The 15,300-nt window shown below is 36.5% G+C and overlaps 1 protein-coding gene and 1 long non-coding RNA gene across 2 annotated transcripts in view; one reads left to right on the top strand and one right to left on the bottom strand.

Annotated features, from left to right (window-relative positions):
- Positions 1-12,839, top strand: part of RAP1B (RAP1B, member of RAS oncogene family) — a 35,198-nt gene extending 22,359 nt beyond the window's left edge. Inside the window, exons 4-8 of the mRNA XM_032105903.1 lie at positions 953-1,009; positions 2,287-2,427; positions 4,388-4,531; positions 6,285-6,400; positions 7,840-12,839. Coding sequence (XP_031961794.1) covers positions 953-1,009; positions 2,287-2,427; positions 4,388-4,531; positions 6,285-6,371 — 429 coding nt within the window. The 3' untranslated portion in view covers positions 6,372-6,400; positions 7,840-12,839. The remainder of the gene's footprint in view (positions 1-952; positions 1,010-2,286; positions 2,428-4,387; positions 4,532-6,284; positions 6,401-7,839) is intronic.
- LOC116442667 lies at positions 2,197-15,279 on the bottom strand. The gene is made up of 2 exons (XR_004239615.1): positions 14,969-15,279; positions 2,197-4,080 (listed from the first exon to the last, which is right to left on the bottom strand). It is a non-coding gene; the product is annotated as an uncharacterized LOC116442667 (long non-coding RNA).
- Positions 15,280-15,300: the final 21 nt, after the last annotated feature.

The following is a 15,300-nucleotide window of genomic DNA, read 5'->3' as shown; positions in this document are numbered from 1 at the left end:
TAACTTCGACAAAAATACCTGTTAAAACAGTGTTTATTTTTAAGGAATTGCAATCCATAGGAGACATGAGGGAGGTGTAAGAGGAGGGGAAATACTCCCCTTCCCTGTCCCAAGCTCAAATCTAGTTACAGAAGAAAAGCTGTAAATTAAACAAGTGACAGTGCATAAGTGGGGAAGAGGTGACACAAAGTTCTTTGAGTGCTGATTTGTTAACTAGGAATTTTACATGCAAAAGGAAACAAGGGAAGTTTACCAGTAGCTTGAAAGGAAAAAAAATTTTTAATGTGAGTAGTCTGCTTGAAACAGCTTGAGGGCACTTCCATGTCCTTTGCTTCCCTCAGGGCCATTTCTTTGAGGTATTTCCACTAGATAAAGGAACTCTGGAATGGATACAGAAATTGTTCTGTCTTCTTAAACCTGCCATTTTTTTGCAAACTTTTCTAAGCTGGATAAATTTTCTAATTAGTGTTCCTAAAGGCTTATTTAGGGGACACCACTTCTAGTGGTTGTTTACTTGTTTGCTGTGTATTACTTACTCTCTTGTTGATGTACATTACAATTAAATGAGCCTTAGTATGCCAATCCAGTTTTCTGGCTTTACTTGTACTTTTCTTTCAATCTCTGATGATCCCTGAAACAAGGGAAAATTAGTTGTGCTAGATGCTGATAACCATCATTACAAATTTAGCAGCCTCCTTTTAAATAATCAAAAATCCCTAATCATTTTGCAAAGTGGTACTTGGCTGCTGACACTGCATTTGAAAATGTCACTGGGGCTCTTTGAAAGGCTTCTTCCTGCTGTTTTCAAAGTGTATATCCATACAAACTTCTTAAGCCATTATGTTGCTTTATGCATTATGAATTTGCTTATAAAAATCACACAATTTGTGATGTCTTTGGAGGAGAGCGTTGCAAGGGGAAAAGTTACAACCACATCTTTCTCTCTTGACAGCAAGTCGAAGTAGATGCGCAACAGTGTATGCTTGAAATCTTAGATACTGCAGGAACGGTACGTAAAAAACAACTTTCCTAAATACTGATGTACAATGTATTTTAAAAAAACTTGAGTATTGCAGCAGAAAATTAATTGCAGGTTTTCCCATGAGCTCATATTCTGTAACAGGGGAAAGAAATAGAACATTTGAAAAGAGATTGTGCTCTTGTTTTAAGTTTGTTGCCCAGAAAAAAATTAAGGCCCACTGGCTACTGAGATTTGATTTCTGTTGCTGTAGAGAATGTGCTTTCTTCTGATGTCCTTTTTCTTTTGTGTGTGAGATGTACTGTGACATTGGGATAAAAATAGTATTGCTTCAGTTAGCTTATAGGAGCTCAAAGCACAAAGGTTATGCTGACCCTTTGCATATTGGTCAGGTTTTTCTCTGACTAGTTCCAAAATTATTGAAATCAGTAATTTCCTTTATTGATTCCAGTGAGTTTAAGCTCAAGACTCTTGGAGTTCAACATGTGTTCTCTGAACTGTGGTAGTAATATGGTCCAATAATAACTTATTTCAATTCCCTATTAGATTAATACTCTGTAAATATACAGTAAGATGGAGCAGCTGTTTTCTAGAAATAAATTGCACTTTTCATCTGACATACAGCAAGGGACAGGGAGTGATTGATCAGGCACCAGATAGCCAAGTCACCAAGGTGAAAGAGGCAAATGCTGTTCTACAGTCATATTGGTAAGAGTGCACCAGCAAGTCTTTATATGCAATATCATAGTTGTCACTGAAGTCAAGGAAATGTGACAAGTCTATTGAGTGTCTTCATCCTCTAGTCCATCTCCTTGAAAATTAATGTAGAATTTAACATAGGAAATTGCCTAGACTACAAAATTGAATCTGAAAAGGGATGCATTTACTTTATGATCCATTTAAAGGAACTATCAAGATACGGAGAAAATGCTGCTATGTTAGGAGATATTCAGGAGGAGTTTTAACTTCTGTGATCTACAGATTACAGTGTACCTTCCGCTGTACTTCTCTCCAGTGAAATTACTCTAGTTTCTCTGACCTTTTTTCCCCAGGATTTGTGGCTGTTGGCAATATCTAGATGTTGCTCAGCCACACCAGATAGTGTTCCAAACTTGAGATTTCTTTATTAGCAGGTCTGTTTGCTGTAGTGCTTATAGTCAAATAACAAAACACTAGTCAGTTTAACAGGAAAGGGAGGCAATACAAATGCATTGTACTTGTGATCCATTTGTGACCTGAAGTTTATAGCAGTTTGTGCAAGGAAAATGCAAATTGAATGCAACATCTGTTTCATTTTTTAATTACAGGAACAGTTTACAGCGATGAGAGATCTATACATGAAAAATGGACAAGGTTTTGCATTAGTATATTCCATCACAGCTCAGTCCACATTTAATGATTTACAGGATCTAAGAGAACAGATTCTTCGAGTCAAAGACACTGATGATGTAAGATCTCTAAAAATTCTTAATACTTAGAGTTTTCATTAGCATGTTGTGGTGTATACACTGTGGTCAGGTGGCCTCCAAGTTTTAAGTTGAAACGTATGAACCAGAAGATGCATAGTACAGAAATGCAACTCTTAAGGTAAACTGGAGAAATTGTAACGTGTCATGTGTTATATAGAGAATTCTCTTTCTTTAAAATACTTTAATTGACACTGGAAATAACTTTATTCATTAGACTGCAGCAAACGTTTCTAAAGCAACTATTGTTGCCTTAATCACTATCAGTGAAGTTTTAAAATCACTTAGAGTTTAATTTTCTCCTCAATATCCCTACTGTTTATGGTATTTTAAAAGCATAAAATTTTAAGTTGTAACCTTTAAACTTTGTGTTATGTAGCTTTTATATTTTGTCTTGTCTGCTTGCAGTTAAGTTTGGTCATCCTATTTCCACACAATTTCTATTATTATGCATCTCTTAGCATTATTAAAGCTATAAAGTGAGGCTAAAACATTGTATTTTATAAATGATGAAAAAAACCTTACAACAGTTGGAGGAAGTGAATGCTTGGTCCCCTAATAAAGGAAAGAGGTATTTCAACTGTGAAAATAGCAGTGAGTTTTTAACAGCAACACCTTGTAGCCTTCAGGCAGGAAAAACTCCCTTCTTGAAGAAAAAAATAAGCTATGAACAGTTTTTAAGCATGATCATCTCATTTAAACTGTTTATGCAAACTTTGATACCTTCCTTACTGCATGTATATATATGTGCTTCTGCTGTCAGCAGACACAGAATATATAAACCATTTCAGTTTCAGGGAAGTGCATTAAGACTTTTTTAAAACAAATCACCTTGACCATAAGCATTTGCAAGTCTTGCCTATGTTCAGCAGATTTCTTCTTGGAACAATTTATTACCCATTATCACAAAGGTATCTCAAAAGGTTAGTATTTAAGTTACATGGACCTTTCCCATCCACAACCTACCAAGTTATAGCCTTGTTTACTGTGAAATTAGTTTTGTACAATAAAATCAAGGTAAATGTGATATTTAAAATCTTACTTTATGTGGTCTATTTATGCTGATTAGTATCATTTTGGTAGTATTTCCTTATAACGTTATTTTTTTAGAAGACACCCCTCAGCCTTGAAAGGCATTTCATAGTATCAGGAAAAAGATAAGCTTCCAGTTGCAACTTTAGTTTCCATCGGAATTCACAGAAAAAGTTTCTCTTACGCCAAAGCTTAGGCATGACTTGCTTTCTTGGTGGGGGAAAATTAAATGGTCTAAATATTGTAAACCTTTTTTCAACACTTGAATACATGAAGAGTTTAGCTATGTCACATTAGTAAAAGAAAAGAAGGAGAAAAAAGAATAGATGATGGCATTTTCTTGCTGCAAAGGTCAGTTCAGCGTTTTCTGTAGTTGGGAATGCTGGTAAGGTAGCATGTTTCTTTTCTCTGTGTGCTGTAGCTTGCTAATAAGAAGTGTGTGCACTGAGTGCTCTTGAAAGGTGTACTGATATGCTGAGAGTAGAGGAATGGTGAGAGGAGCTTTAGCGTCCTTCATCATGCTACCCAGTACAGGACACTGTTTCCAGGATTTCGGAATTTGTAAGAATCATTTGGTAGACTCTTCAGTAGACTTCTTGATGCCTTAAACATATAAAAATGAAATCTCATTAAGTCATCTAAAAAAACATGAAATTTGCTCAATTGGCGGCATACTGAATCCTCAAACCATTCCCCCTATTGCCCTGCCAAAAGCTGGCCAAAATGCAGTCACTTTCATTTGAAGATTGAAATATCACAGAGCTGTAAACTTAAATTACAGTTATACTAGAGCTTGATTATTCTGAAAATCAGGATCCTCTAAGGATTCAGATGGCTTTTAGGTGTGCATTTACATTGTGCCATTCTAAAATGTTAATTGTTTCTTTGCTGTCATTGAATGGTTTTTTAGGTGCCTATGATTCTGGTTGGCAATAAGTGTGACTTGGAAGATGAAAGAGTTGTGGGAAAGGAACAAGGTCAGAACCTAGCAAGGCAATGGAATAACTGTGCGTTCTTAGAGTCTTCTGCAAAATCAAAGATAAATGTTAACGAGGTAAGGCATTTTACCTTTGGTGGGGAGAGGTGTCAGGGGGAGAAGAAAGAGACACTGTTCTGATAACCAAACATTTACTGTTTGTCAAGGAAAAAACTAATCATGAATAATATTCACTATAATGGGCAAAACTGTTCCTGCTGTTGTGAGATGGTTATGTTAAGGGATGTATTTAGCTTTGATGTGGGATTTTTTCCAAGTTATACTGATTTTATTGTAATTAATGTAATTTTCAAATTATCTTCGTATGAATTTGGGATAAATATTTCTCTTATGGTCCATTCCCTAGTTGATACAATCTCTATCAATTGAGATAGTACTGCTAGACTTACTTTTTTAAAGACCTTTAAGAAAGTTAAGTCATTAAAACTGTTTATTTGGTGTTAACACTATTTGAGATGATAAGTTGAAAAACTATAAGTTTTGTTCGAATTAGCTGCTAAAATTACTGTGAAGTAAAAGGGATGCAAAAGCCTCTCTACTATATATCTACTTGTTTATTTAACAGGAGCTAGACAATTGATCAAATGCATGCATTTTGGGGATTTGCCATAATGCATGCCTTTTTTTCCAGTGGGGGGTGCCAGCATAAAGAAAGGGATACAAAAATTTTAGAAAAAGAAGCTGTGTTAGTATTTACATTTCTGGAACAGCTTGAATTTTATGATAAATCCTACAGTTCATTAGGTCATCTGGAAAACATTGTTGGCAACATCAGTCAAGTTGAAAGGGCCTCTGTGCAAGACTTGCAAATAATGAAAACAGTATGGGGGTTTTAGCACAGCTGATTTTTAAAATAAGTAATATGTGTTTAATTAGTTGGGAATTTCTGGAAGCCATTGACTTTTTTTAAAATTCAAATTAATCACCATAACTGTATAAAAGTCATATGTTCAATAAACTAGAACTTCCAGCAAATACTATAAGCCCTTGTTGGAACATTTGCTGCTTTGCAGCCAGTGCTTAGGAAGGTGCCAGGATGGCTCTGGTATGAGGGCTTCCTTAGTTTAGGAGATGCAGAAGTAATTGGAGCAATGTCAATTATGAATGAAACAGATGCTGTTGAACTGTAGTATGTTGATTTGTTTTAAATTAGCCTTTCAAAAAAATCATGTTCTCTTTAGAATTCTACGAGACTTAGTGTGAGAGTCTCATAAATGAGTTACTTTTCTGGGAAATTTTATGCTTCTATCATGCTGTAGGTTTAGAGAGGCAGAATTAATTCTTTATACTTCAGTATTTTGAAAGTATCTTGAAAAGCATGATCTCACTCAAATACAAGAGACTATTACTGAGTATGTAGTGAGTTACCATGAAAAATGTGTAGTAAAAACTTACTAGAACTTTCTTTAAAAGAATATCCTAAGAGTGATTTGAGTTAGAAGAAAGCTGTGACCTGTTTCTTGACCTCAGTGCTAAACTGCAAAGTAATACCATAGAGTAGTTGATCACTGTGGCATTTTTCATGTGAGTTCAGATGAGTTTGACCCAGAGATTAAATAGCTGCGGGTTATAGATGCCTTTCCAGTTTGCTTCACTGAAAGTGTAGAACTCTTGGCAGACAATTATCTTAAGCAAGAAAAAAAACCACCAGTTATTAACCAAGTATACAATTGAACTTAATAGCTTTGTGGTAACTAAATATTTTCAGGGGTTCTTGAGTATGTGAGTGCATTATGTGTGAAGATTCAAGGCTTAAGGTTATAAGAGAAGCCTCCTAAAATCCATAATCAACTGATTTTTATATTTTCAGATCTTTTATGACCTTGTGCGACAAATTAACAGAAAAACTCCGGTGCCTGGAAAAGCACGCAAAAAGTCATCATGTCAGCTACTTTAATGCATAGCTGTACTGTAGCTCTGAGCCAGGTAAATGTTTTAAATTTTTCTGTGCATTATGGCTTTGAAAAACAAACAAAACAACAACTAAAAAAACCCTAAACAGCTGTGGTAGCTGTTGATGCAGAACAGCATTGAAAATTATTGATTTACATTAGCATATAAATGTTTTTGGTCTTTATTTTGCTGTTTCAAAGTCAGAACTATAAACATGTGCAAGATACACTGTTAACACTAGTCTGGGGGTTTTTTTCAAGCTTTAAGGTGTTGATAGAGCTCAAATTAACAGTGTTTCCTCCTATACTTCAAAGCTTTTGGAAACACGTTTTTGTCTTTTAAAGCCTGATAGAATAGACTGCAAGAGCTCAGTTATCTGGAATGCACACAGTACAATATTGTAGTTTGCATGCTGGTGTCTCTTTCTGCTTTGAACTCCTGCATATCCTTTTGTGATGTCATAGGAATTTAGCTTCTGTCCTTGAGACTGTGTGGATATTTTGAATTGAATTGTGATTAGTATATTTGGATGAGAAAGGCAAAGTGATCATTGTAACACTCCAAATATTTGACCTGGAGCTATTGGTCACTGGATCAATTTCTTACTTGTTTGCAGTTGGCTAAATTTCTACATGACTTAATCTGTGCTCAAAGAATGCTGCTGAAAGATCAAGCAAGCTCCAGCCTGCTCTTAAAGCAAGCCTTTCCAGAAGTTAGTCAGGAGGCATGGATTTTTTTCTGCTTTTTTTTTTTTTTTTCTGAGTAGGTTGTTTCCCTCTTTCCATCTCCAAGCCTTAGTATGGGCAGAGGTCTGTTGTGATTGACCTGACATCATCAAAGTTGCCTGTTACCTCCCTTTCCTTCAGTTTTATTGAACATACAGTGGTGCAGTTACTTCAGTACTATGATCCATTATTTTGTCATCAGTAGACCTATCTGATATACTGAAGGGTCCTAGTAGGACATCTCACTGTCAGAAATCATAAGCTTTTATTAATAATCAGGTAGCGCCATATGTAACTCTTTTTTTGGTATATTCAAACTTCCTCAAATTGAACTACTTAGATCAGTTAAAAGTAAAACTAAGATGGTTCCAAAAGCATTAGCTGAGGGTGGCAGAAATGGTTGTTCCGTTTCCTTAACAGGACTTTTGATTCAGGAGCTTTGATCCTTCAACTGTGTTTGTTGTTAAAGCCATGGCAACTGTCATGCTGTAAGCAAAACTAGTCCCACCAATCAAATACTACTTCCACAGTGCAGCCTGGATTCCTCTATGTATCCTAATCCAGTTAGGATAATAACTGAGATAGTCTGTTATTTGTATGTACACAGTAGAAAGTGTATTATTAGAGAAGTGTTAAGGTTGTTTTCTGTTTGTCAAGAACTTTGCTAGTTCCTGCTGTAGCTGTTTTAAGTAAAGAGCAAGGATAAATAGTTGTTACTAATACTAACCCCTTGTTTTGTTGCTACAGGTCTGAAGAACTGTTGCCCAATTCAACAGTGCCAGCATTCCAACTTTATTAAACCTACCAACATCTTAAATGGACTTTCCTGTGGTGGTACCCTTTAAGAAATGGATGAAAGCTACATCAGTTTGCACATTCTATCACTTTCCAGTGTCATGAGAGATTTTTACTTCTAAATATTCTATGTATGCAACTGGTAAAACCAGAGCCTACATCCAGTATTACTGATAAGAGACATTGTTCATCCACCAATGTTGTACATGTATGAAAACTGTGTACTGTATACTTCAACAATCCCCACTTTCTATTGGAGAGTACAATAATGTAAATCCTAAAAGCACCACTATTTTAGCATAATAAAAGAAAGTCCAAAGAGCTCCTATATAGACTACTCCAGATAACTTTGCTTCATCGGTATTTGTAGCTTATTGTAACTTTTTTAAAGAAATACAGGATCATCATCATCGTATTGTACAAAAGCGCTTTGATTAACACAACGGCTATATAGTTTTTTAATTTTAGGAAAAACCTGTGGAGACAGTGAACTAGTCTTTAAGAGTCCTTTCAGTATAACGTCTGACTAAAGACATGGCCTTTAATATCTGTTGGGAAGGAAATGTCCAGACTTTTCAACCTTTTATTGTATGTTTCCTTTTCCTTGTTTACATAGGGAACAATGTTTATAGTTGTGTGTACAGTGGGGGTCTACAACAAGAAGTGTATATTTTAAAACAATTTTTTAATGATTTAACAATTTTTTGTAAATCATTTTCGGGCTTCTGCAGCTGTAGATTCTCACTGTGAATTCCCTTGCTTGCTCATGCATAAGTGTATTTGCAATACCAAATATACAGGTTTAGTACTTTTGCCTGTTAGTGATTGTTTTACATGTGTAACGTTTTGGTTGAGATGTTAAATGGTGGAAGAGTACTGTGGATGTGAATGTGGGAAGTAATTTTAATCATGTGTAATTGGTCACAGGGCCTAAGTTGCAGTAATTAACTTTCGCTGATTTATTTAACAATGCCTTGTTGCTTTGTATGCATTAACGTTTGGGTGTAAAGATTGTGTGTATATCCAACAGGGAGCCACAGTATTTAAATTGACCAACCTAATGTTACAACTGCTTTGAGGTGGCCAAATGTAAACTAAAAGCCTTAATTAAAAGTGGTGCAATTTTGTATGACTTAGCATCAGTAGTTCAATAAATTTGGATTGCCATGCAAGGGCTTGCATTACAGTTATACTACTTGAATGTTTTGTGTTTTAGTAGTGCTAGTAAATACTGATTTTTAAATCTCTTGCACAGTGCAGATTCATACATCTTAGGATGAAGAGGAACACTTACGACTTTTTCTGACAAATACACGCCACAGATATTTTTTCTAATAGTATACCATGTGTTAGTGTGAATGAATTTCTGACTGAATGAAATTCCACTTATTTCTGGACTTGGAATATTCCAAGATCTAACAAAACGAAAAGTCTAACAGAAAAATACCTGTCTTCAAAGGTTAGACTATCAGTGGCTGTTTTGGAAACCTGAAAATATGTTGCCTGCTATTTTCTTTCTTTCCAGGGGAGAATTAATTGTTAAAATTTACTTAGTCTAGCAAAAAAAAATTATCTTGGGAGACAATATGATTTTTCTGCATGATTCTTCTGCATGATTTCTGCATGACCAAGCCTTATTTGGTTGGTTTTAAGGAAATCTGCAGAAAAGCATTCTTGCAGTATTGAGTGTAGAGTTTTTCAGACTTGAAATACCTGTTAATAGTGTTGGACTGAGAAGTGGAATGCATGGACTGTAGATGATTTCCTGATCGTGGCTGTGCTGCTGAAAATTAATGTCACACCCAAATACTTGGTACCTCCTGTTTCTCTGGCACAGAGTTATCAGAGAGCTTGTTCTCTAATTCATTCTCGCAAGTTCAATCAGGCTAGGTTAGCTAATACTGGTAAGCTTTGAAATAGTTTATGTTGCCCACAGTGAAGTAAGATCCTTCCTGCTGGTAGTTTCATCAGTCCAACACCATTGTTTAATGGAGGTAATATACTTCTACTGTGCAGAGCTAGATTTAAGACTGAAATTCCTTTTCATTTATCATTAGAAACCATAAGATATGATGATCCCCATCCTGCTTGGTCCCCAGAGTAGAGGAGACTGGAGCACTAGGTGTCCTAGTTCTTATCTCACTAGGTACCTGCCTTCTTTGGTGAGCTAATCTGAATTTTTCTTCCCTTCATTTCCAACCTCTCATTATTCAGGTCTTGTAACACATTTATGTCCTGGTTGTCCTTTTACTGGTTTTTTTAATATGTTTCTTTTCCAGGCAGCTGTACAGATGGCATTGGGTGGGAGTGAGAGAAAATTCTTTGACAACATCAGAGAAGGGGCTTTGGTCTGGGGTCTTGATGTCCAGTCAAAGAGTACTATTGACAGAGAAGGTCAGGCTTTGTCCTGAAAAGCTCTGTACTGAAGCATTCTTGGCTGTTCTGTTCCTCAGCATTAGAGGTACTCAGTTGGATCAAACCCTGAGGAAGTAAAATTTTCAGAATCTCTAGGCTTTAGCATATGAAGATTATTCTAAAGAAGGGAAGTATGTTTCCCCCTCCCCCATCTTTAGAACTAATGTCAGAATTGTAAAGCCAGCACATTGTAACCCACGTAACACCCAAACTCCGGTATTCTTGAAAATTTAGGCAAGCTTCAAGGGAGCAGTGTCCCAGTTGTAAAGGGAAGATGCTTGACAAAATGTTGCTAATTAAATGATGAAGTGCAAAGAAAAACACATAAGAATTCTTTTCGTGTCTAAATAATTGTGGTGTAAAAAGCTGTTACCACTGAGGAACTGAACATCCAGTTCCCCATGGGAATTGGAATTATGTAAGCAGTTACCAATTCTAGAAAAGAATCCTGTCTGCTGAGATTTTTGAACAAACTTTTACGTATCTTCAAGACAATTTCGTTATGTACCAATGTTTAAGAAGTTCACGCTTGAACTACTTGTACAGAAACAGAACACTTCTCCTAAAGCTTTGGATGAAAACATGCATAACTCACATTTTGAGAATTAATACAGGCATTTTTGCAAATTTGGTGTTAATGCACATGTATTACTGCTTGTAAAGTTAGCTTATGCTTGCAGTGCACACTGCTTTATTTCCTCTCTAATCTGAAACTGGTATATGTCAGTATTTAAAGTCTGAGCCTTCTATGGAAAAAGTAGTATTTATATCCTGAAATACACAAGTATTATTTAATGGAATTGCACTCTTCATATTAGGACTCTTTCCTTGCAGTATAAATTTCTCTTATACCTTACCTTATCCTAGTGCTCTTTTTCCTTCTCAAATTATTCTGTGAAATGAATGTTACTTGCCTAACTTGGAAGACTATTTTGAGACATTGCAAGATGTTTTCAGATGTCCAAATGAACTAAGTGTATGCTCAAACTACTACTGCTCTCCTGCATAAGAGACTTAAATTCTGGAAAAGTATCATGGAGTTAGATATTACATTTCTTTCATAAGATGTACTGATTCTCTGATGCTAGAAATTAAAGGTGGCAGGAGTTTGAAATTGGGATTAAACTGTTGTAAGTAGAATTGCAGTTTTCTTACAGGTGAACAGTAAAGATGAGAATTTTTCTTCTTTTAAAATGCTGTAAACAAACTGGATGAATCAAACTTCATGAGTTTTTTTTCCCTGAGTTTTCTAATCTTTGCCAGTTTTGAAAATAGCTTAGTTGGAGAGAAATTTGGCCACAATACTGTACTAGTTCTAAATAGACTTCAGTTTAAGACATATCAACAGTAGAAAGTTACACTAGATGTGAGTGGTCAAAAATAGTCTATGTACAGCTATGTAGCACTTTTTAAACTGTAATCTGATGATGCAGCCAAGTGTAGACAGAAAGCTTTTTGTTCAATTTTCAACTGCTGTCCCAACAGCATTAGGCTATATTTCAATTTACTGCTTTTATTTTGCCTGTGTGTGGGGACGAGAATAAAGACAAATAAAAAGTTGATTAATTATAGCGAAATGCAGTTGTAAGTTGTTCTCTAAGGTAGTATTAGAGTACCAGAGTTATTAAATTAGTTATTAAATTTTTTTCTGGATCTCAAGCACATTATGCTTTTCTTTCAAAGGCTTATGAACAACTTGAAGACTTCTAAAACCTCATCTACCTTTTCCATTTTATAAAGTAAACTTGGAATGATACTTACATTTGTGGAAAACTTTACATTCTGAGTCTCGAACTTATAATAAGCAAAGTCATTTCATAGTCTTGATTTTGTTCACAGTGTTTCAATATCCGGGCTTCAAACAACATATAAATGTGGATTTTGCTGTGTTTTCTGTGTTTTGGGGTTTTGGGGGGTTTGTTTGTTTGTTTGTTTTAAATAACCTCCAAAGCCATTTATTTTCAGAAGTTTGAATCATCAAGCAGAGAGTGGCTTCCTGTTTTCAAAGAGCTGTTCTTTAGGAAGAGATTTGTGAATGGATAAAAGAATGTCTTTGTAATTCCATCGTACTCACTTCAGTCTCAAGAGATCCTAGTTCTGCCAAACAACAGGCTCTACAGCTTCATTGTTTTAAGAAAGTTTACTACCACCAGGATTTTTTTCTTTGAAGTTGTGACTGGGGTGAACTTCATTTGAGAATCATTGTCATTTCTAATTAATTCATGTAATATCTTTTGTTTAGCATAAACTTGGAGGCATGGGGCATTTCTGCAATCTTGAATACTGAGTGAAATCATAGTGGATGTTACAGTTCCTTCTTTTGTCAGTATACTTTACCTTTGTGGCATTTTAGCCTTCCCAATCTAGTAGGGAGGACTCAGTAGCTTCGCTCCCATTCTAAGTACAAAAAATCTCTACATGTGAAATCCCAGCTCTCATCAAGTGGGTTTACTGCTTGTAATGCACCCAATAGCAACAAAGACCCTTGGCAGTACTGTCATGATTTTCAGACACAAATAAAATGAGTTACAAATTTGTCTCTTTCTTTTTCCTGTTTAATAATAAAAACTGGTTTTAGCTGAGCTGCCTCAGTAGAAGTAGCATGAGAATCAATTTGTTCTGGTAAGAACCTGAGCAAACATTTTGAGAGTCAACATGTATTTAAATACTAAGCAATCACATGAACACTTTACTTAAATTCTTGAGATTGGTTTTTAAAAAGTTTCCATGCATTCAAATGAAAAAGTAAAAATTTATACACTTCCAGGAATGTGTTTCAGCTAAGAAAAGATGAGCTAAAAAACTTTGCTTCTCTTACAAAAAGGCAAGGTATAGTGTAGTTTCCAGTTTTCTTTGTACTAAATGCAGCTGCTGTCACACACTGCACATGAACTTTGTTGAGCTCTTGGTTTTGGTAATTCTGAATTAAAAGTAACAATTTTGTATATGCAGATGGCATGTATGCAGCTTTGCAGGGCATTAAGGAAATTTATTTAAGTCATGAGCTGTCTTAAAATGTATTTTGTAAAGGGTAATTGGAGTTTTCAGTTAGTTTACTTGTTTAAAGTTCAGGATATACTAGATTAAAATTAACATAGTACATCCTGTAGGTCCTGTTACCTTTGCAGAAAGGTAGTAGGGAACAGAGGAACCTTAGGCATTGGCAATAAACATGCCAGGTTTCTGTGTTAGTTGTGCTGGCTGCAGGGTCATTTTTGGGTGTCCTGCCTCTAAGTAAGGAGCATTGCTACCTCCCCTGATATTCTGGTAACAACTGGAGTTAAGACCAGTGATCTGATGCAAATATGTGAAACTTCAGATGGATTTAGAAATTTTAATTGTAAATTTGGAGTCCTTTATATAACTGACTCGGAAAAAAAGTTGTGTTCCCTTCTGCTTCTTGCTTTCATGAGATTTTCAGTTATTTTTTCATTTTTTCCCCTATTTCCATCTCAGTAGATAAATATGAAATGGGATGCCAGTCAAAAAGTACTGAAACACACTTCCAGGTTTTTACCCAGTTCCCCCTGCCTTGCCCCCTCACTGGAGCCTCTAAGGTGCTTCCCCAATCAGCACTTAAGAGAGGCTGTACATACTAAGACAAGTTCTCTCAAAAGCCTCAATCTTTCGTATACTTTTACAGGTTTGTTGGGTTTGGGTTTTTTTAAAAGCATGCATCCTGCCCTCTTAATTTCTCCTCAGACTTATTTCCTTTGCTTTGTTCTCATCTGTCATTGCTTTGAATGAATTTGAGACAGCACACAAAGGAAGCATCTTCTCTGTCATCCATGTATTTCTCACTTGTTTACTCTCTGCCCTGAGGCAGGGCTAGCCTGAGGGTGTGAGCTGCTAGCAAACGATTGAACCAGATACTAATTTGTGCATTACTCTGTTTGAATTTCCCACTGCACTAGAGACGATAATGCTACACTGTTTCAGGAGGATCTGTTGAGAGGTAAATTCTATTAAATATGTAGCACTAAACTAGAATGTAATAATTCCTTTAACACTCTTCTGGTTTTCTGTTATCAAGAAGGTTGTTGCTACTTGTGATTTCTTGATAGTCTACAAGATAGGACTTTTTTTTTTTTTTTTTTGTTTAAATCCAGAATTACTAAGTGAGTAATCTACTCTCTACAGGTCCTCTGCTTGCTTGTGTTTCTGCAAGCCCAGTCTTCTCAGCTTTCTTCTTGTGGAGCCTTCTGACGTTAGGCTCCCTAGTAGCTTCTGTGAGACCCTATGCTTGGGAACTGTGGCATTTTGTCAGTATCTTAAGCAAGTTGGAGGACTTCAGACCATGTCTTGCACTTCTGCTGCCTTTTGCAGCTGTTGTCAGGTGTATCCTTCTGACGAATGTGAACGTCTAATTTGAAGTACCCCATTGTAGCTGTAGCCCTAAAAATATCCAAATACTTACAAGTATTTTTCAGAACTTGCCGGTCTACATGAAAAGATTCGGTTTCGACAGTTTTCCTTGTCCTAGAGCGCAACTAAACGAACCACGGTCAGTTGCCCAGTCGTTTGTACTTATAAAGTAGTAACAATGTTTTTTCTCTAGTTAGAGAGTAGGCTAAATTCATTTGGGAAGGAAAGGGAGAGGTAATTTCACAATTCTGTTAAATTTGTCCAGCCTTGTAGGGATTGAGTGATCCTGCACGTTGCTTACCCTTTACCGTTGGTGCCAGTAGTGAGTTACACTGGGAGAAACGCGGAAGAAACAGACGCGCGTTTGCAACTCGGGGAGAACAAAACTCCTCATTGCAAAGGCCGGTACGGAGGCCGCTCCAGCTGAACGTGTGAAACACTTTGCGCGTCCGATTAGCCTTTCTCTGTGAGGCGGGATAACCCCAACAGCACCTGACACTTTTAAACTACGGGGCTTTTTTTAAGCTGTGACCCTCAACGCGGGGTCCCGGGCACCAGCAGAGGAGAGCAGCCTTGAGCCGGGCCCCAGCGCGGCCTCCCCGGCGCCCGGGGCGGGCGGGGCGCATGGGCGGT

The sequence above is a fragment of the Corvus moneduloides genome, chromosome 4 (assembly GCF_009650955.1).
Source record: "Corvus moneduloides isolate bCorMon1 chromosome 4, bCorMon1.pri, whole genome shotgun sequence".
NCBI classification, from domain to species: Eukaryota; Metazoa; Chordata; class Aves; order Passeriformes; family Corvidae; genus Corvus; species Corvus moneduloides.
The sequence above is the reverse complement of the archived record's forward strand: the minus strand, read 5'-3'. Positions and strand labels throughout refer to the sequence as shown.